Source organism: Rattus norvegicus, chromosome 8 (genome assembly GCF_021556685.1).
Source record: "Rattus norvegicus strain SHRSP/BbbUtx chromosome 8, alternate assembly SHRSP_T2T, whole genome shotgun sequence".
NCBI classification, from domain to species: domain Eukaryota; kingdom Metazoa; phylum Chordata; class Mammalia; order Rodentia; family Muridae; genus Rattus; species Rattus norvegicus.
In genome coordinates this window covers 21844826-21868056 of record NC_141541.1, presented here as the reverse complement: position 1 = coordinate 21868056, position 23231 = coordinate 21844826, and the positions used below count along the sequence as shown (strand labels likewise).

The 23231-nt window shown below is 35.8% G+C and overlaps 1 protein-coding gene, 1 non-coding gene and 1 pseudogene across 5 annotated transcripts in view; 2 read left to right on the top strand and 1 right to left on the bottom strand.

The window, feature by feature from the left end:
- The first annotated feature begins 342 nt into the window (after positions 1-342).
- The window catches only part of LOC102555809 (rho GTPase-activating protein 20-like), a 36458-nt gene continuing 13569 nt past the window's right edge, over positions 343-23231 (top strand). The window contains exons 1-7 of one of the 3 annotated variants that reach the window (XM_087564006.1): positions 343-400; positions 5471-5648; positions 8076-8225; positions 11478-11519; positions 12080-12161; positions 20663-20740; positions 22306-22369. In XM_087564006.1, coding sequence (XP_087420132.1) covers positions 5515-5648; positions 8076-8225; positions 11478-11519; positions 12080-12161; positions 20663-20740; positions 22306-22369 — 550 coding nt within the window. In that variant the 5' untranslated portion in view covers positions 343-400; positions 5471-5514. Of the gene's footprint in view, positions 401-5470; positions 5649-8075; positions 8226-10167; positions 10351-11477; positions 11520-12079; positions 12162-20314; positions 20741-22305; positions 22370-23231 lie in introns of those variants that run through there. The other 2 variants (XM_087564008.1, XM_087564007.1) reach the window with 2 other exon arrangements.
- Positions 8122-10132, bottom strand: LOC120094085 (N-alpha-acetyltransferase 11-like; annotated as a pseudogene). Its single transcript, XR_015627072.1, has 2 exons — positions 9471-10132; positions 8122-8245 (listed from the first exon to the last, which is right to left on the bottom strand). The product of XR_015627072.1 is annotated as an N-alpha-acetyltransferase 11-like (transcript).
- On the top strand, positions 10274-10409 carry LOC120094465 (small nucleolar RNA SNORA2/SNORA34 family). Its single transcript, XR_015628305.1, has one exon. It is a non-coding gene; the product is annotated as a small nucleolar RNA SNORA2/SNORA34 family (small nucleolar RNA).

Sequence of the window (23231 nt, the reverse complement as noted above, 5' to 3'; positions counted from 1 at the left end):
ATCTATCTATCTATCTATCTCTCTCTCTCTCTATCTATCTATCTATCTATCTATCTATGTCTATCTGTCTATCCATCTATCTATATTGCTATCTATCCATCCATCCATGTATCTGTCTTCTATCTCACCTATATCATATAGGTATATGTACATCTATATTTACATTTATAGTTGTGAAAATGTTATTCATTACAAACACATGTGGTTCCACCTGTGTACAAAAATTATGTTTCAAAGCCACAGGCAGAGAAAATGAAATGCACATGTCACTTTGCCAGATGGCATGTGCCTTAGAATATTGACATCACAATGGTTCTTCAGCCTGACAACTACAGAATCCTCAGACTTCAGTAATTTTCTAGCCACTACAGTCACCAGTTTGGTTTCCAGAGGCAGGAAGGTAAGCGAAAATTTCATGTTGTTAGAAAAGTTCTTCATTTCAGGCTCTAACAAAAAGGTATATATTTATGTAATTTGATTCTCATGATAGATTTATGATATCACGAAGTGTTCTATCTTGATTATTCAAGATCATATGAAATAACTCTCAACTCAGCAGTGGCTTCTTGAAAAGGTAATCATTGTAGCAATATTCAGTACCAAACTTCTACAGAAACAAGGTTATCACATGGAGAGGGGTACATTTTGAGCTGCACAGGAGAATAATTTCTGTAAAGTTTTAAAAACTGTACAAGTTAGAAGTGAGGATTATTTTATGCTCAATACAATTATTTTACCCCCCCCCCATGACTGCAGATAATTTTTTTAAGAAACGGGCAAATCTAACCCACAATCTAAGAATTCTCTGGTTTTCAAGAAATTATTATTGTTTTCAACACACGTTGTGCGCTTTGGAATCTAATGCTCAGAATTTAACATTGACACAGATTAGACATGCACAACTTTCCTGACATGGGCATTTACTTAAAATTTTGTTCATGAAGCTGAGGTAGTAGTACTATTTTTTAAACACATCTTTACAATATTGCTTGATGTGGGTGATGACAACTATTGGCTGTTCTCTCTTGATTCATGTGAGTCTTAAGATCTTTCTAAGTGAAAGTTATGACATTTCTGTCCATATTCTTTGAAAGATGTAAAATATTGTGGGATGAATTATAGTCACTTGAGTAACTATATATTTTATATATCCAAGCAGGATGAGCAGGGCATAGTAAAGAAAAAAAAAAAAAAAATATATATATATATATATATATATATATATATATATATATATGCAGTTCCCAAGTGTAGAACAAGGAAGGTTTGAAAAGGGACAGATATCTAGATGGGAGATAGTCTGGCATCTGGATCTCTAAATATACATGTATATCTGTATATGCTTTAAAACCAAAGGGTAGGAGGAAAAACACATGTGTCACAATCTCACAAAGTACATGAGAACTCTGCTATTGTATCATATTCTGTCAGCCTGACTGCTACGGAGTCCTCAGACTTCAGTAGTTGGTCTACTAACTGCTGTACATAGTTTGGTATTCAGTGCCAGAAGAAAATTTCACACAAACTGAGAGTTCTCCATTCTATATCTTCTCACCATAAAGGTAATTTTAATAACAAATTTGATACTCATGATTGACTGATAGTATTAGGACGTGGTCTGTCTTGATTTGTTCAGATCATGTGAAGTAACTCTATTCACTAGTGTCTTGAGAAGCTATTTATGTTAGGAATATTCCCTACCAATTCCTTACAGAAAGACAGTTATGTGAGGAGTAGAATGCATTGACATAAACAGGTGAAAGGTTTCTGTAAACCTTCAAAAAATATCTGTCCAAGTTATGAGTGAGAATTATTTTATGCTCAATCCAGTTATTTACACACCATGATTACAAAGTTATTTTCTGTAACATCTCAGACTACAACCCAAAGTATAAGAACTCTCTGTTTTTCTGCAAATTGTTTTCAACAAAATTTAACATTATTTTGAAAGACAGGAATGACGCTGAAAGCATGCTCATTGGCTTTCAATTTTGTTTAACATGGAACTGACTTGTTCCTATTTCTTTTACCTTATCTTTATGTTATTGTTGGATGCATATAAGGACTCTGATTCTCAGTGATCTTAAGGGCTTTCTAAGTAAAAATGATGCTGTCTCTAGATATTTCTTGAAAGAGGGAACATATGATTTAATCAAAATTGTATTCACTTAAGTAAAGATATATTTTAAATATTCAAATTATGTGTGCAGGACATAGTTGCGAAACCACCGAATGAGTAGTGACTATATTAGTAGAGGGAAGGCTTTTATTATAGATGAGAGTGTGCAAATATACAGAACTCAGGGCAGAGAGAAAAACAATTTTATGTGACCAAGTCTATCTGCTAAAGAAGGGAGAAAATCATGAGATAAATTGAAAGTCATTGGGTGAGAATAAAATTTGCCTTCATAAAGAAAATATTCTAGAACATTTGAGTTTCCCAACTGTAGAACAAGACAGGAAGTTTTGAAAAGGGATGGATATCTAGATGGGAGACTGAGTCTGGCGTCTGGATATTTAAAATTTTTGAGACCTAACTAGTTAAATAATTAATTAAAAACTAAATAATTTCTTCACATCTATTCATGTAAGCTTACAAATTGATATTTGCGGCATTTGAATACCTAAATTTCTTCATGATTTTCTATTATTTACTGCACTTCAATATATCAGTCATTTGAAATCAGATTTAAGCAGCAGCAAATCTTTACAAAAAGCTTCAATTTGATAGAATTTTACTCTTAATAAGTATGGAATTATTACATATACCAGTGAAACTATGAAGTTGCAGAATGAATAATTTACTACTCTCATCAAAATTCCATCTTTTTAAAGATAGACATTCAAATCTTACATGATATTCTAGAATCATTACATTTCTCTGGTATACTACATAATTAATTCTGAGATTTACAGAGTATCTCCCATATTGTTTCAATCACAATTCTTTGTCTCTAGGCTTTACTCAATAAAATTTACTATATATTGATAGCTGTGTGTCCTCCTCTGTATCCTTCAAAGTAATCTGGCTTCACCGAAGTGTGTGAAGGTTTCTGATTCTATGACAGTAAAGCACATTACAATTCAAAGTTCCTTGTGATTTTGTGTCTATTCAGCTCTAAGGTTCTCAGTGTTAAAGAAGTCTCCATGCTACCTTTTTCATAAGGAACCTTATGTTGAACAAAACAAGAATTGACAATATTTGAAGATTCATATACATTTCACAATATTTTATACCAATATGCTCTTATACACTTTTATCTGTCTATCTTTCCATCTATCTATCTATCTATCTATCTATCTATCTATCTATCCATGTATCTGTCTTCTATATATCATATAGGTATAGCTACAACTATATGTATATTTATAGTTGTGAAACTGTTATTCATTACAAACACTTGTGGCTCTACCTGTGTACAAAAGATATGTTTTAAAGCCACAGGCAGAGAAAATGAAATGCACATGCCACTTTGTCTGATGACATGTGCCTTAGAATATTGACATCACAATGGTTCTTCAGCCTGACAACTACAGAATCCTCAGACTTCAGTAGTTTTCTAGCCACTACAGTCACCAGTTTGGTGTCTAGAGGTAGGAAGGCAAACAGAAATTTCACATTGTTTGATAAGTTCTTCATTCCAGGCTCTACTAAAAAGGTATACATTTATATAATTTGAGTCTCATGATAGAATTATGGTATTACAATGTGTTCTGTCTTGATTATTCAAGATCATATGAAATAACTCTCAACTCAGCAGTGGCTTCTTGAAAAGGTAATCATTGTAGAAATATTCAGTACATATCTTCTACAGAACCAAAGTTATCACATGGAGAGGGGTATATTTTGAGCTGCACAGGAGAATAATTTCTGTAAAGTTTTACAAAGTGTACAAGTTAGAAGTAAGGATTATTTTATGCTCAGTACAATTACTTTTCCCCCTATGACTGAACATAATTTTTTTAAGAAACTGGTAAATCTAACCCACAATTTAAGAATTCTCTGTTTTTCAAGATATTGTTATCATTTCCAACACACGTTGTGCCCTTTGGAATCTAATGCTCAGAATTTAACATTGACTCAGATTAGACATGCACAGCTTTAATGACATGGTCGTTTCCTTAAATTTTTTTTCATGAAGCTGAGGTAGTACTATTTTTAAACACATCTTTATAATAATACTTGATGTGGGTGATGGCAGATACTGGCTATTCTCTCTTTGATGCATGTGAGTCTTAAGTCCTTTCTAAGTGAAAGCTATGACATTTCTGTACATATTCTTTGAAAGATGTAACATTGTGGGATGAATTATAGTCACTTGAGTAACTATATATTTTAAATATTCAAACTGAACGAACAGGGCACCATATAGAAACCACCAAATAGAAGCCATTCCCTTATTACAGGGAACAATTTCATTATGGATAAGAAAGAAAAAATGTTCAGAGGTATATAGGAAATTTCAAAATATAGAGAAAAGAAACTGCCTTGATATGACCAAGTCTGGGAAAAGACACTGAAGACTATCATAAGAGAAAAAAATGTGAATAGCTTGGTCACAAAAAAAGGACTCACAAAAAGGGAGGATGTTCTAACACATGTTAGGAGTTAGTATAATGAAGAAGGGGATGGGGATGTTGGAAAATGTCTATAACCTAGATGGGGGATTTTAAATTTATAACAAATATGATTACCCCCCTTCAGGATTAAAGAAATTCGAAATGAGAATTGATATCCTAATATGATCAAGTAATGGAGAGCCATATGTCCCTTTTGCCACAGTGAAGGGAAATGTCTACCTTTGCTAGACAAGAACAATTTCACAAATTTTTGATGAATGCTTGTTTTTTTTCATTTTTATTATTACTGGTGTTTGTTTGTAACTATCAGCAATCTTTTTTTACTATATCTTGAGGTGGACCAAGCCTGGCATTTCTGGGACTCTCCCAGAGACCTAACTGGTTTAAATCAAGATTACCTGATTATTTTCAGCACCTCTACAATGTTAGCTTACAAATGTTAATTACAGCATTTTCTCAGAGTAGCATATCTGACATCTTACATAATATATATCTACATTAGGATTTATAAACGTTTCAAAATATCAGTTATAAAATAGCAATGGAATAATTTTATTGGAGATTATCACCACAACATTAGGAACTGCATTAAAGTGTTGTAGCATTTACAGTTTGAGAACCATTGCTCTATATCCTACCAACTACACTTCTTTGAACTAGTCCTATGACACTTCTGAAAAGGGTCCCACTTCTGAAAAGATCCTACTTCTTCAATACGTTCCCAATAGTTCCCTTCATACATGACATATTTTCTGTTACATTTTAAAGCTGTCTATAGCTCAACAGAATTGTGCTTGGAAAACTGAGTCTGCATTTTAACACCGTTCACCCTTTGGAATATCGTATGAACATCGGTTTTATAACTTACCACTGAATACTTGTTCTTTAGGTGGAGCTCTGTATCAGGAGAACTCTCTCTTTTTCAACATAGACATGACTGAGGAGGATGTAGGAGAAGAAGGTCGAACAGTGGTTTGCCAAGGCGCTGCGGTTATCCGAAAAGGCTGGAAAAGAAAGAAACGATATCTGACCCTGTTCAACGATGTATTTGTTGTATCCAGTAAACTGTAAGTATATGCATCATGCCTTCCTTACTCTAAGAGGCTACACATTGGAAAGGCCTTAAGGTACAAAACTATTTATAATTTCCTTTATTTTTGATATTATAATTACTTCACTATTCTCCTTCTTTTTCCTCTTCCATGTTCTTCCATATACCCCTCCTTGTTCTTTTTTAAAATCATGACTTTGTATTTTTTATTACTTATTCTTACACATTATTTTATATGTAAGCTACCATAAGTTACACAAACATAATAGATAGTACTTAAATATAACCTGCTCAGGCAGTATAATATTGCTTGTATTTGTGTTTTCAGGAGTGTGTATTTGGTATTAAATAAGCAATCCAATTGACAATCCTAGGGGAGATTTCTCTTACTCTCAAGTATCCTTAGTGGCATATACTTCTTTGAGTAGAGTTGATGCTTACTGGACTACCCCTATATATTTCTCAATTTGTTTTGACACATTCTTTGCTCACATTTAAAAAATTAATTAAGGTACTACTCTGCTGTTAGAATCTGGTGAAAGATTAGCGACAAGCTACCAAAGAGACCGTTATGCTAGCATGTGCCCACATTTCTAGCATGTTTTAAAACTAACTTAGGAGCATTACAACTCATAATGAGAGCCCTGTGAACTATACAGTGACACATTTCTCTAAATAAAATATTAAACTCATGATAAGTAGGAGCCTTCTTGCTTGGTGTTTACAGATAGATTGCAGAAGCAAGATAGATGGTCATAAGGGGTACACATGTAAGCCTCCTGACCTCATAGCTTCCACATTAGCATGAAGAGATAGGAAGCAGCTCCTATCCCTCCACTAACCAGGGAAACTGCTAGCACTGAGTCTTGCTTGGTGATTCTGTAGACACTAGAGTAAACTGATGTGATTGAATGAAATTGTGTACTTGGTTATATTAGAATTTATGACCATAGCGATGTTTTCTGGGACCCATCATAAATAATATCCACTAGTCATGATCATAGCCTTCATATTATCAAGTAAATATCTTAAGTGGTGTTCTCATAAGTACATGAATTTATCAGACAGACATCTTTCTTGTTTTTTTCTACTCAGCTCCCTTTCTTTCCACAGGAAATCTTCACATTTTATTTTAAAAGATAGTAATCAACTCATCTGAAATGTAAAAAGAAACAAACTGATCATTTGCCATATAAGTGTAGTTGATGTAAGGAAGTGAACTTAACTTTGTATTGAGAATAAAGGAAACAAATGTTTGGTTTCTTAAAGGCAGTATATATGGTCCCTTCTGTTGTGTTGCAATAGTAATTAAAACTATTTTGAAATTCTCATTCACATTATGGAAAGAAGGTTATCAAGCTTATAAGAAGCGATTACCATTATTTCCATTTTCAAGGAAGTTTATCTTATCAGACATTGGAATTAGAGGTTTCAGGTTCAAGCATTTTTTGAGAATTTTGGTTTTTATATATGCATATATGTACATTTAGATGTTTAAATGGTAAATATAAAATGTAAATATAAATGTCTCATTGTGTATATGTATATCTTGAAGTAAATGTTACATGATGGCTTGTATTTGGACTATAGCATGTTACATCTTTCTCTGTAGTGCAATTAGTCTTCCCATGTTTTGAATATTAAAGGTTTATATACAGGATTTACGAACCATGATTTATTCTTGTGATATTCTGTCCCCTGAATTTGAGAAGGGAGTCATTATCTTCAGTTATGTAGACACATATTAGCTCACGAGTATTCGAAAGAAAGTTCAATACCTAAGCTTATACAGCAAATGCACCAGATAATATTAGGTCCATCATTAAGAAAGCACACACACAAAAAAAAATCATGAGTGTGGGGAGGAGATCTGTCAGGAGATAGAATGGAAAGGAGAAAGTGACCAAAAAAATCATCAAATGCATTGTATTTTAATGTAGAATTCTTAGAGAGCAAATTACTCATAAAAAGAATGACAAAAGAAGAAAATTTATGCTTCAAAGATTATTGTTTCTTAAAAACACCTCTAATAATATCAGAATGCTTGATAGGAAGACATTATTCTTATTATTTAGCTAAATTAATGGGAAAAAGGATCGCCTTTGTGGTTACTTGTGTGATATGTACGTTGTGGGTTTTGTAAAGGAGCTATTTTTGTTTTGTTTTGTTTTTTCTGGAAAGATTTTTACATGTAATTAATTAAAATAAAAAATCTTGAAATAATTTCCTTTGTGTATTTTGGGGAAAAAACAAAGCAAAATAGTTACTCCTTAACTAAATCAAGGTAAGACATATTGAAATAGGTGGCTTTCTGTAAATGCCGCTGTGCTTAGATTTAGCAATGGATGTGTCCTTTTTTGCCCTGGGGCAGGAAGAACTGGGTTTTACCACAATTCCAACTACAATGCAAATGAAACTAACAGATATTTGATTCTCTTTACAGGAATAAGAAGAAATTTAAGATAAAACATGTCATTCCATTGGCTTACCTGTGGATTGGTGATGAAGTGGACGCATTCAGGTCAGACAACACTGCTGCTTCCAAGTCCATTTACCTATACTGGCCGATGGGACATGTTGTTGCCACCTTTCGGTAAGAACTAGAGTTCGGACCTGTGATCACAAGAGGATAACTTCAGAAATTGTGGGTCAAACTAATGGTGTGTAATTCACTTCCCAGTGAATGAGTATACTCATTCTAATATTCTCCAATTAGAAAACAATAATCAGGCTATGGCTATTGGTGACCATTGAAGAGTGTGTATCTATCTAGTAACTCCTTTCACCAAATGCTTTCATCATCCCAAAATGTTTGCAAAAATAGAGTCAATTTTAGTCTGATTGTATACAGGATGCCAACTCAACTTTCCCCCTTCTATGATGATACTAGATTTTCTATACTTTTCATTATATCCATTTCCACATGTAGGTAGGTGTTTTATGGTTTTTTGTTTCGTTTCTGTTTTTGGGTTTTTTGTTGGGTTTGTTTTTTTTTTGGGGGGGGGGATTTTTGTTCTCCTTATATTTTTATTTGTTCAGGTTAGAGATAGCAATTTCTGCTTCTCCTTTCCTTAAGATCTACAAATTCTGCTCTCATATTAGTCCAGAACCTATCACCGTCTCCTACTGGTAAAGGGAACATTCTTCTTCAAAAGGAAGGAGAACAAGGCCAGGCAGTTCCCACAGAAAGCAAGAGTGGGTAACTCCCCACAAGGGAGAGGGCATGAGGACTAGCTTGACGGTTCTTCTCCAAGGAAAACCCAGATAAACAATGGCAAAGGCAGAACGCTGTTGTATTCTCAAGTAGTGCCCACTTCCTGATTAGCATCCCAGTCTTTGGAAACCTGCAAGATATACAGAACCAGTACAGCACTGAACAGAATCTGATGGCAGCATGAAGAAGTCAAGAAAGGCAATGCACGACAGTCCTCAGGCTTCCTTGACTCCCACACAACAGGTTCTGTGTCCAGGCGTGCCCCCATGATCACACAGGTTATGCAGAAGGTTGCTAAGCATTGAGAGGAGAGCCATTTGGGTCACAGGACTGCAGAACAAGGTTCCCAAGAACAATATGACTAAAATACAAGGATGTGTAGTGCTCAGGCAGGCTCTAAGAGGCACACCCCAAGGTTTGCAAGCTGTCTTGGACATCAGTGCTATCTTTGCCATCACTGCCACTGTCACCGCAAGCCAGGTTCTCCTGCTGACAGGCCTCTGGGAACCAGGAAGTGTGATACCCTGATTCTCCCTGGAACCCAAAGCCACACGTCTGCCTTTCTTCAGCACCAGCTGCCTTCTCAGCTCATCTGCCATAGTACTTGGGCTCCACCTCACTAACCTGGAAGTTCAGGGTGTTGGAATAGAGGTGCAAAGCTGCTCGGTTGCTGCTCCTGGCATGCGCTGAAGTTCTCCATCACGGCCTGGGAGGCCTGGTTCAATAGCTTCTTGGCCAGGCCAAAGCGCCAGTGGGAGCGCTTCACAGTCAGTGAGGTGATGTGTCCATGAGTGACATTATTAGGATCCTCTTCCATTTTGGCAGAACAGAACCCACGATCTTCCCAACCTCATCCTCAGCAATGTAGGGAGCTGGGGCCACGTGAGGCCATGATAGTAGTACTTCATCCGGTAGTTCTCGGGCAGGCAGAGCAGGTTGCAGTGTTGTATGTTCATCAGGTCATCTGTCCAAGTGGATGTTCATATTGGAGGCAGAAAAGCCTATCAGACTCCGGAGAATCAGAGAGGATGCCACAGGGCACAAGCGACACCAGCACCGTTTGCTTTCAGACAGCTGGGTTATCCAGACAGAACTCATACAAGATGAGGAAGATCTCTCACTATCTTCCATGTTGTTTCGGTGATGCTGTACAGAACTCCGTCCATCTTCATGCAAGAGGGGCCTCCGACGCCTCCAAAGCAAATGACGACCACGCAGTCCTCCTCCGAAAGGATGGTCTGGTCTACCTGCCAGCCATTGTGTAGATGCGGAAGCATGTAGGACATCTTAAACGCGCTTGCGCAGCAGGACGCCACGAGCTACCTCTGACCTCCTGTGAGCCCACAGAACCGGACAAACGGGTCCTCCACCCAGCACCAGCGCCCTTTATGTTTTGATCTGCGATGTTCATTAAGAGTTCACAAGACATGGCTCTCACTGAAGACCAGCAGTCGTACTGTAGCTGTTGGTTTCAAGCAGACGCCTAGAGAACTGTCTTCCTGTGGTTTGTTGGCTCTTCTGGACTTCAATAGAGAGTGACTTTTCCATCTGGAAGAAACAACCCCTTGTTGTGTCTGGTTTGACAGCTTCAGTTATGACGGATTCTTAGGAACAGCAGAGTACTGGGGAAAGTACTGGGAATAAACTAATAACTTTAAAAAAAAAAAGTCCACAAGATCCATGGGGCAGAACAGAGGTGCACAGGACAAGATCTTTCTTATCCTAGACACTATTCTCCCCAAAATGATCTGATTTTATCTGTGTTTTAAAAGTACACAGATTTATCTCTTTCCAATAATATTGTGTAGTATAATTAAATTTGACAAATACTTTCTACACTCCCACATTTTCTTAAAAATTAGTATTAAATTGAATGATGAAAAGTTACTCATGCAATACTCAATTATTTGAATGTCTGTGTAGCAGAATATCACTTGTTTATAGTCAATTAAAAAGGACTAGTGTCATTAGACCATCAGACTCAGGTTTAATTTTCAGAATTCAGGAAAATTTCAAATTTGCATTCTAATCTTTCATGAGAAGATGTGCTCATGCCTATTGATATTATATTGAGTGTAGTTGATGAAATCACAGGGATTGTGTAGCATATAACTTCTGCTCTAATCAAACATACACCAAAATTCAAATTTTCTTTCCACATGAAAAGTTCATGCATACCCCAAATTTGAGCTCTTTTCATTCTTCTATCCAAACACTTAGTGTCATCACACAGTTGACTCAAATAACACAAACACAAGTTTTGTGAGCATTCTAGGCTCTGTGACTTTGCTCTTTAAATTGAAAAGCATTTGTCATAGACCCTGACAAAAGATAAAATCACCTTTTGTTATCTGAATATTTTCTACTCCTCTAGTTAAATCTCTATAGATTGTTATTTAATGCTTAGTGTTTCTCTCTTATTGAATATGAGAAGTATTAAATTTAAGGATGGTAAAGTGTCACATGACAGCATGACAGTACAAAAAATTAGCTCATTAAGAAGTGGAGTCATGTGGAGACTACCAAATACACTTATACCATAAGTTATGGCCACAGACGTAAGATATTTTTATGCATAATAACCTTAATAATTTTACCATTTATCATGACTCTAATTTTTTCAATTTACAGTTCCATGGAACAGACCATTTGGTGGTACTTCTTTCTACAAAGGTATTTTACTTGTGTTAATATTTTAATTCCTTGGTGATATTGGAATGGCAGTATGTGCTTCATTTTAGTTATATATATATATATATATATATATATATATATATATATATACACACACACACACATGTTTTGTATTCTCCTGTCCATTCCTTATTTTATTTAATTTTGTGGAAGATTTGCATTTATTATTTCCTCTTTGTATTAGAGTAAACAGTACTCTCAAGTCTTATTTTAAATTCCACTAAGTAGATGTCACTCTAGCATGCACATTCAAACCATCTGCTGCTTCCTCCTTTGAGGTCAAGCAGATTTCTACCTTCCGTTTGTTTCAAGCACATCATTTTGAGGACTGGCTATACTTCTTAGGTCAATGTGTCACTACCTGACTATATCTGTTTCTGAAACATTTTGGAGTATTCGCCAGTTGAATAATGAATATTGCTGAACTTATTTTCTTATATTGAAAGTTAAGATGATTCTGAAAAAATATTAACAGGGATTAGCTTGAAATAAGCTACTAATTAATTTTGCTGTATTGTATGTTTTGTTGCATTTGGCAGATCCATTCGTGAAGCCAAGAAGCACTACACAATGGAACTTCCCATGCGGATATTCACTGAGGACATTGCAGGCTGTGACACTGTATGTGAATGCAAAACCAAAACTAATATTCCATGTTCATGACTAGGAGAGAGACAGTCTGTAAAGTAATGGAAGATGGAGACATAAGAAGAGCATGGATGGGGAGAGAGGGACAGTGGGACAGAGGGACAGGATTTAGACAGTATTATGTGGAAATTATATCTGTATTCAGTGCAGACCTAGGACTCTCATATGTGATATGTAGAAAGCAACATGAAACAAGACAGATTCATGTACTAGAGATCCAAAAGGAGGAAATACTTTTTGTAATATCACTGAAATTTGAACCAAATAGTTCCAATAGCATATATTTTCAACGAAGTATTATTACTACAGTTAAACTGCCACCTCCTGAGGCCTTATTGCTTATATATAGACCTGTGTGTTGTTTCCACCATTCCTTATTCATTTTAAAATATTTATGTCTAGTAAACAATTCTTCTTATATAATATTATCATAAAGCATTACAATTTCTCTCCATACCTAAGTGTTCAGTGATATATTAGCTTCTTATCTCCATCCTGTGCTCTTTCTCTAAGTCTCTTACTGTGCATCCTCATACCTGCCTTTGAATACCAGATACAAAGTCATGGCTTTTTATCCTCATGTTCATTTGAATAATCTAGTAATGATGGTATCTTTGCATGTAACTTCTGTTCAGAAATGACCCTTATAAATTTAAAAGTGGTGTGAGTGTGTGTGTGTGTGTGTGTGTGTGTGTGTGTGTGTGTGTGTGTGCGCACGTTCATCTTTGTGTATAGTGTTTAGGATAAAACTCACAACCACACATTACTATATAGTAGTTCTGTCATTGAGTTAAACATAAATATCTATTGAATAATTATCTATTTTTCTAATGCTTATATTACTGTCCACTTTCCAGTATTGGGTTTAGTGCAGATCAGAAATTTAACTACTATGTAGCATGTAGAGCATTGAAGACATTTCCTACTGTAAGCAGAATAAAATGTGGCTTAGAGGAACACCATCTCTCTCTTTCATAAATGTTAATGGATATAAAATGGACCTAGAGTCAGTGTTCTAACACGTCACTGTGGACACTGCACTAGACTTGCACAGGTGAATATAATGAAGATATTTTAGATCACCAAGCAATTTCTTATTCATACCAGCTCTACGTTATATAAAACAGTAATTAAATATAGTATAAAATAGATTTTGAGAAAGGGACATAAATCAGGGAACACTCATTAGCTTGGCTGAACCATATGTGTCCTCAGGACAGAGAAGTGCAGAAGAGCAGAACGTCCCATAGGGAAATGTTCTCTTGCCTCTGCTGTTTGACTTCAGCTGTTGCATATGCTCAGCATTGTATACTTTTATGAATTGGATCCATTTCCTTTAACATGAACATTTTTACTAATTCTCTTCCATGACTCTAGTGCTTTTAATATTTTATCCTACCATAATTATTAAAAACATTCCATGTAGTTCAGAAGATTGGTAATAGATAATTTTTAACTTTTATTCATGTTACATATTTTTTTCTTTTTGTCTTTGAAGAGATATTATCAGATCATCAAAACATTCTTCTACCTTTCTTAAATATCCTCCCTTATTTTCTTTCTCCATATTCTCTAGTGAGTATTCAGAAATAATCCTTCATATATATTATATATGTATATATCAATTTCTTATTAGTTTTCTTTGGTTATTTTTGTTTATACTTTAGCCTTTTCTTCTTATACTTCGAAAATTCTTTAAATCATCTATGTATTTCGTTACACTTAAGATAAACCTGTGAAGTATTTCTATGGATAAATTAGGAAAATGTTTTAACTATTTTGATATTAGGATTTTTCTGCCTAATTTTTCTTTTTTCTTTACTCTTAAGATTGAATGTAGATCTCCCAGACTCTGCTTATATTTTAAAATAGATTGATGCAGATGATTTTAGAATTATCTTTTTCGATAATTTCATATAAGTATAGAAATGCCAAATCACCTGCACAGTCGCAGAGATATCTCCAAACCTTTCCCTATATTCATGTTCTTTCCTTCTCTTGACTTCAACAATTATCAATGTATAAAAAATTGACTTTTGGTCTTAGCATTGTATAGAAAACAACTGCACTGTCCTCCTCAGTCAATGCTTATGCCATGGATTGGCGACAGCATTTTACTACATGCCTACATGATTTTAGTAATCTGTTTTAAAATTCATACCTTATTAGTGATAGTATCACCTCATGTTGCACATTGAGTCTATTAATATGTAATTTCAATATTTAAAGTTATTTCTGTCTGAAAATATAGTTAAATATATTTACATTAAATATTTTTATTTATCTTTGAACAATCAAAAAATTTTATTCCTCATAGAAGGAACATGCGAGCTATTGTAAGGTTGATCTTCTCTCTTAAGAATTGCTTGCATTTCTGTAGTTTATCATGAGTCAAGAAATATTTTAACATATATAATAAAACTACCAGTTCTATTTTAATTTTCATGCTTTAAAAACATTATTTGCAGAAATATTTTATTTAAAATGTCTCTGTCTAGAAATTTGTTTTTTTTTTTTTACTTTTTTTTATTAACTTGAGTATTTCTTATATACATTTTGAGTGTTATTCCCTTTCCCGGTTTCCGGGCAAACATCCCCCTCCCCCCCTCCCCTTTCTTATGGGTGTTCCCTTCCCCATCTTCCCCCCATTGCCGCCCTGCCCCCAATAGTCTAGTTCACTGGGGGTTCAGTCTTAGCAGGACCCAGGGCTTCCCCTTCCACTGGTGCTCTTACTAGGATATTCATTGCTACCTATGAGTTCAGAGTCGAGGGTCAGTCCATGTATAGTCTTTAGGAAGTGGCTTAGTCCCTGGAAGCTCTGGTTGCTTGGCATTGTTGTACATATGCGGTCTCCAGCCCCTTCAAGATCTTCCAGTTCTTTCTCTGATTCCTTCGACGGGGGGTCCTATTCTCAGTAAAGTGGTTTGCTACTGGCATTCGACTCTGTGTTTGCTGTATTCTGGCTGTGTCTCTCAGGAGCGATCTACATCTGGCTCCTGTCGTCCTGCACTTCTTTGCTTCATCCATCTTGTCTAATTGGGTGGCTGTATATGTATGGGCCACATGTAGGGCAGGCTCTGAATGGGTGTTCCTTCAGTCTCTGCTTTAATCTTTGCCTCTCTATTCCCTGCCAAGGGTATTCTTGTTCCCCTTTTAAAGAAGGAGGGAAGCATTCACATTTTGATCATCCGTCTTGAGTTTCATTTGTTCTAGGCATCGAGGGTAATTCAAGCATTTGGGCTAATAGCCACTTATCAATGAGTGCATACCATGTGTGTTTTTCTGTGATTCGGTTACCTCACTCAGGATGATATTTTCTAGTTCCAACCATTTGCCTACGAATTTCATAAAGTCATTGTTTTTGATAGCTGAGTAATATTCCATTGTGTAGATGTACCACATTTTCTGTATCCATTCCTCTGTTGAAGGGCATCTGGGTTCTTTCCAGCTTATAGCTATTATAAATAAGGCTGCTATGAACATAGTGGAGCACGTGTCTTTTTTATATGTTGGGGCATCTTTTGGGTATATGCCCAAGAGAGGTATAGTTGGATCCTCAGGCAGTTCAATGTCCAATTTTCTGAGGAACCTTCAGACTGATTTCCAGAATGGTTGTAACAGTCTGCAATCCCACCAACAATGGAGGATTGTTCCTCTTTCTCCACATCCTCTCCAGCATCTGCTGTCACCTGAGTTTTTGATCTTAGCCAATCGCACTGGTGTGAGGTGAAATCTCAGGGTTGTTTTGATTTGCATTTCCCTTATGACTAAAGATGTTGAACATTTCTTTAGGTGTTTCTCAGCCATTCGGCATTCCTCAGCTGTGAATTCTTTGTTTAGTTCTGAACCCCAATTTTAATAGGGTTATTTGTCTCCCTGCGGTCTAACTTCTTGAGTTCTTTGTATATTTTGGATATAAGGCCTCTATCTGTTGTAGGATTGGCAAAGATCTTTTCCCAATCTGTTGGGTGCCGTTTTGTACTAAACCACAGTGTCCTTTTCCTTACAGAAGCTTTGCAGTTTTATGAGATCCCATTTGTCGATTCTTGATCTTAGAGCATAAGCCATTGGTGTTTTGTTCAGGAGATTTTTTCCAGTGCCCATGTGTTCCAGATACATCCCTAGTTTGAGTTCAGGGATAGTGATTCCCCCTGAAGTCCTTTTATTGTTGAGGATAGTTTTAACTATCCTCGGTTTTTTGTTATTCCAGATGAATTTGTGAATTGTTCTGTCTAACTCTTTGAAGAATTGGATTGATATTTTGATGGGGATAGCATTGAATCTGTAGATCGCTTTTGGTAAAATGGCCATTTTTACTATATTAATCCTGCCAATCCATGAGCATGGAAGATCTTTCCATCTTCTGAGGTCTTCTTCAATTTCTTTCTTCAGAGTCTTGAAGTTCTTATTGTACAAATCTTTTACTTGCTTGGTTAAAGTCACACCGAGGTACTTTATATTATTTGGGTCTATTATGAAGGGTGTCATTTCCCTAATTTCTTTCTCGGCTTGTTTCTCTTTTGTGTAGAGAAAGGCTACTGATTTATTTGAGTTAATTTTATACCCAGGCACTTTGCTGAAGTTGTTTATCAGCTTTAGTAGTTCTCTGGTGGAACTTTTGGGATCACTTAAATATACTATCATATCATCTGCAAATAGTGATATTTTGACTTCTTTTCCGATCTGAATCCCCTTGACCTCCTTTTGTTGTCTGATTGCTCTGGCTAGAACTTCAAGAACTATATTGAATAAGTAGGGAGAGAGTTGGCAGCCTTGTCTAGTCCCTGATTTTAGTGGGATTGCTTCAAGTTTCTCTCCATTTAGTTTAATGGTAGCAACTGGTTTGCTGTATATGGCTTTTACTATGTTTAGGTATGGGCCTTGAATTCCTATTCTTTCCAGGACTTTTATCATGAAGAGGTGTTGAATTTTGTCAAATGCTTTCTCAGCATCTAATGAAATGATCATGTGGTTTTGTTATTTCAGTTTGTTTATATAATGGATCACGTTGATGGTTTTCCGTATATTAAACCATCCCTGCATGCCTGGGATGAAGCCTACTTCATCATGGTGGATGTTTGGTTTGATGTGCTCTTGGATTCGGTTTGCCAGAATTTTATTGAGTATTTTTGCGTCGATATTCATAAGGGAAATTGGTCTGAAGTTCTCTTTCTTTGTTGGGTCTTTGTGTGGTTTAGGTATAAGAGTAATTGTGGCTTCATAGAAGGAATTCGGTAGTGCTCCATCTGTTTCAATTTTGTTGAATAATTTGGATAATATTTGTATGAGGTCTTCTATGAAGGTCTGATAGAATTCTGCACTAAACCCGACTGGACCTGGGCTCTTTTTGGTTGGGAGACCTGTAATAATTGCTTCTATTTCCTTAGGAGTTATGGGGTTGTTTAACTGGTTTATCTGTTCCTGATTTAACTTCGGTACCTGGTATCTGTCTAGGAAATTGTCCATTTCCTGCAGATTTTCAAGTTTTGTTGAATATAGGCTTTTATAGTAAGATCTGATGATTTTTTGAATTTCCTCTGAATCTGTAGTTATGTCTCCCTTTTCATTTCTGATTTTGTTAATTTGGACACACTCTCTGTGTCCTCTCATTAGACTGGCTAAGGGTTTATCTATCTTGTTGATTTTCTCAAAGAACCAACTTTTGGTTCTGTTGATTCTTTCTATGGTCCTTTTTGTTTCTACTTGGTTGATTTCCGCTCTGAGTTTGATTCCTCTCTGTAGGCTTTTACTTGTTTATTAATGTTTTCCTGTGTTTCTCTAAGGGAGTTCTTCACATCTTTCTTGAAGTCCTCCAGCATCATGATCAAATATGATTTTGAAACTAGATCTTGCTTTCCTGGTGTGTTTGGATATTCCGTGTTTGTTTTGGTGGGAGAATTGGGCTCTGATGATGCCATGTAGTCTTGGTTTCTGTTGCTTGGGTTCCTGCCCTTGCCTCTCGCCATCAGGTTATCTCTAGTGTTACTTTGTTCTGCTATTTCTGACAGTGACTAGACTGTCCTATAAGCCTGTGTGTCAGGAGTGCTGTATTCCTGTTTTCCTGTTTCCTTTCAGCCAGTTATGGGGACAGAGTGTTCTGCTTTCGGGCGTGTAGTTTTTCCTCTCTACAGGTCTTCAGCTGTTACTGTGGGCCTGTGTCTTGAGTTCACCATGCAGGTCACTTGCAGCAGAAAAGTTGGTCTTACCTGTGGTCCCAAGGCTCAAGTTTGCTCGTGGGGTGATGCTTATGTGCTCTCCGCGGCGGTAGCAACCAGGAAGATCTGCGCCGCCCTTTCCGGGAGCTTCTGTGCACCAGGGTTCCAGATGGCGTTTGGTGTTTTCCTCTGGCGTCAGAGATGTGTGCAGAGTGCAGTCTCTTCTGGTTTCCCAGGCATATCTGCCTCTCTAAAGGTTTAGCTCTCACTCCCATGGGATTTGGGTGCAGAGAACTGTTTATCCGGTAGATCTCTCCAGGTTCTGGCGGTGTCTCAGACGCAGCGGTCCTGCTGCTCTTGGGCCCTCCTCTACGGGAACCCAGAGGCCTTATAGAAATTTGTTTTTATCAACAAAATCACCATCAGGAAGAGATGTACACATCTTTGCAATCATTAATTAGACATTAATATGTTTCTAATGCTCTGAAAACAAAATATTTTACAATAATGTGAATTAAAGTCCTATGTGAATTATTACTCTATCTCATGTGTGGAATTCTTTAAAATAAAAATTTGCTGTCTTAAAATTATACAAATGTTTTCAGATATTCATCACAATATCAGAAGCTTTACTTTTCTTTAATGTTCTATGCTCACATTTTATGTGTGTCTGTCTCTGTGTCTATTTGTGTGTGTGTATGTGTGTGTGTGTTTGTGTGTGTGTCTGTGTATGTGTGTATGTATGTGTGTCTGTGTTCCTGGGAGTATGCGGTTTATGAATATATGTATATATTTCAATGTGCCATAAGAAGGAAACTTACAGGTGTTTATTTCCTTCTGGAATATATGATTTCTGAGCCCTGATCTATATTTTCACCCATAGATGATTAATTTTACATTCTGAACAAAGCTTTACATTGGTTCCTTTCTTGTTACATTCCAACTACAAGATAAGAGCTGTTTTTTTTCATATTCTAAGATGCTTTTGCATAATTGTTAGCCTCTGCATACCAAGATACAAAGTCAATTAGTGTAAGTTGTCTTTGTTCATAGAATTCTACTAAGCTGACATATAGCACTGGGGTCTGGGATGAATCAACAGAACCACTCAAACACACACACACACACGCATGCACGCACACACACACACACACACGCACACGCACACACACGCACACATGCACACACAGACACAGACGCACTCACTCATATAATTTTCAAAGTAATAGGTTATACATAGCAGTTGATTAATAAAAAGTAAAAATTAAAAAATAATGAATGAAACCTCTGTGAAAGAGATACTTGTGAAGTGGTTTTCTTCGGTTTGGGTTCAAGGTTGTTATGGATAGGGAGAGAGCACATGTGCTGTGTTTCTTTCTTTCTTTTTTTCTTTCTTTTTTTTCTATTTTTTTCTTTCTTTTTTTTTTTTTTTTTTTTTTTTTGGAGCTGGGGATCGAACCCAGGGCCTTGCACTTGCTAGGCAAGCGCTCTACCTCTGAGCTAAATCCCCAACCTGTGTTTCTTATTTAAGGGACTGTTTCTTAGATATTTACAATCCTCATCAAAGATATCTAATAATATAAGAACTCTGTTCATAAAAATATACTTATCTACTCACTGGTTAATTATTAGATTTCCAGTATATCAGTGGTTTCTTGCCCAATTACTATGCTTTGATTTCATGCTATATTCTTGCTGCTATTTTCCTAGGTCTCTGGAGCAGATTCTAAATGTGAGAGGCAGTAGAGAGCTAATAGTACAAGTACCTTGTTTTTTCCTGGGGGTGTTAAGAAATGGGGTCTTGTTTCTAAAATATACATTTTGGATTCCTAGATCTATCACCATAATAGATTTCAACACATTATATCTGTATGCCATCTAATTATTTACAAACCCTGATATGATAAGAGTGCCCACTAATTTTAATTTTTATAGAAATAATCATGCTGCTTCTCAACCTCATTTTCCTAGAACTGTGCATATGAAGCTCATGGAAGTAAGGCTCTAATGATGGAAGTCCAGTTGGAGAGGAAGCAAACGTCTCTGCTCTCTTTTTAAGTGCCTTCCCTGACTACGTTCTGCCATAATGAAAGCACCCATGGCTTCTCAGTCACTCTTTATCATACACAAACTGTTACAGTTATGTTTGATTTTTCAGTACCCAAGAACTAAATTCTAAGAAAAATATGTTAGACTGAGTGTCTTCCAGACTTATCCTATGGGAAGAAAATTGTAAATAATGATTAGATCATAGTAATTTTGTATTCATAAGCTTTCAGGTTATTTTATAGCATTTTTTTCTCTCTGTACATTCTATAGCCTCTATATTTAACAGCAACAAACTACAATACAGTGAATGACATAATCAGCAAGTTTCTATCAATGATAAGAAAACAAGTAAGTTACTTTCAATCTACTTTGAGTTAAAATTGAATTTTGCTTTTGAGATCCACATATGTGGAAATGTGTAAATACAGATGAAATTTGATCATGATACATTTACAAATCATATTTTACAAATGCCTCCTTTTTAATCTGAAGTATTGAAGACATAATAATAGTCCTTTCAGTGACATTTTTTCTTGAATTCGTGTCTAGTTTTATGTGAAATGAAACTCATACCCCAATGGTTTGAGCTGTATGTTGAGTTTCAATTGATAATATCCAGTGTAATAAATTGTGATTAATTTTTCATATGTTCACACCTAATTTAAAGGATGCCAATGTTAGAGGGAATGTTTTTCTTTCTTCTGTTTTTTGAAATTTAGACTATATTCCTTATTTGGTATGTAATTCTGTCGTCTTTCCCATTTCTTCTTGTTTTTATTTCTCTGTGTGGATGTGTAAGTATACATGTTCTAGTGTGTTTATTTTTAACTTTTAATAAATCTTTAATAAATGAGTCTACATTTCTATGTCTTTTGTGCATACATATCTGTGTATATATGTCTTTCTATTTTTAAATGGGGATGTGTATCTCTATAAGTGTGTGTGCGTGTGTGTGTGTGTGTGTGTGTGTGTGTGTTTCTCTGTGTTTATGCATCCCTATCGCTTTCTGTGAGTTTGTACAATGAGAATCCACATGTCAGTCTGCCTCTCTGTTTTTATGCCCCTCTACCTCTGCCTCCCTCTCTGTCTCACTCTCTTTCTCTTTCTGTTTCATTATCACCTCTCCTTGTATGTTGAGGTGTAGAAGGGTATTTGTTGGTGTGTCTGCTTGAGTGTTTTCTGTCTGCTAGTTTAATACTTAAAAACTCTATGAGACAAAATAATAATAAGTCCAGTTAGAGTCACTCCTGGATTGTGCTGAATATTTCAACAGAATGTTCTACTTAGATGATTGTTTCAACTGGATACATAACACTGTGTGCAGTAATTATGTTCTAGAACTTCTTTTCAGCATCAGGCCTATTTTCCAGGACACATGTCCTTTATCTCCACAGACTGGACATCTCTCAATTAAAGTCAAAGGCTGTTTTCACTTCTAGGCACAGTCAAAAACTGTTTTTGACTATTTTGTTCACTGTTGTCAAAGTTATCATATCTTTTGAATGTTAACTTTGCTAAACTCATCATAGTCACTGTGAGTATATGTCTCTGTGGGCACTAGGTTGTGTGCTCATGTTAAGTCGAAGTTCAATATACCACACACAATCGGCACAGCCATAAGAAATTTCATAATACTATTTCTCTTGGTTATTGGTAATGGCTGAATGCACCTTCTTATTCTATTGTGGATCAGTAGATCAAGACTCCCTCCAAGAGGAAAGGAAAGTACCCAAAGGTTTTCTCCTGAAATCAGTCCTATTTACTCAAACCTGTGGTCAGAAGAAATATCATTAATACTGGTCTAAATAATTTCCCTGCTAGAGAGTTAGAAATGGTAATTAAAGGAAATTGCTAGACTCTTCAAGACTCTGATATCAGTTTATTTGTGATGGTTGGTACTTTTTGCCTTCCAGAACACTGAAGATTACCAACTGTGGTTCTGTCCTGGCCCTGGGGAAGCTCCAAGAGCACTCCAAGGTAATAACAGGGAAATCTAAGGAGGGAATAGCTGAGTTTGGTGAATTTTCAATATTTTCATTATTTAGTCTTAAACTTAAACACTAAAGCAAAATGTCTTAAATATAATTTCATTCATTTAAATCATAATTAATAACTAATATAACCTTCAGACACAATTTAATATCCCATAAGCAACAGCCTGAGAATGACAGGAATTTTTCTATGCTTTTTATTTGAGAAACAGAATTTTCCTGATAAGAAAAACAAAACAAAACTCGACATATTGTTTCTAGAGAAAACAATTTTAAAAAATCATTTGGTGATCATTACAGAAAATCAACCTCACTAGATATCTCAAGGATTTCTGTCACTCACATGGCAGCTCACAACCATCTATAACTCCAGTTTCAGGGGATCTAATTCCCACATCTGACCTGCACAAACACCAAGTCTAACATGGTAAACAGGTATATATGTGAGCAAAAAACTTACACACAGAAACAAGTTTAAATCTAAAATGTAAAATCTTCAATTTTTTATTTATTCCAAATTATGTAGATTGTTTTGCAATGAATATTAGAAATGTAGCCATTTCTCCGAATCCATGTAAAATATTCAGTTCACATCTCCTATGACCAGTAATTCTGCAACTGAATGTGAGATCGTATTCAGAAATTTGGAGACAACCTGACTTAATTACAGCTATTCTGTTTGTTGCCTTCTTTTACTTCTCAATAGATTATTGCCAAATAAATAATAGTAATAAAATTATCATGAAAGTTTGAATAAGAATTAAAAATTTGAGATCACCAAGTGTGCTTGCAAAGCTAATCTTTTAAAAGGTACTGAAAATTTGAAGCTCAAACACATAAAGTTGACC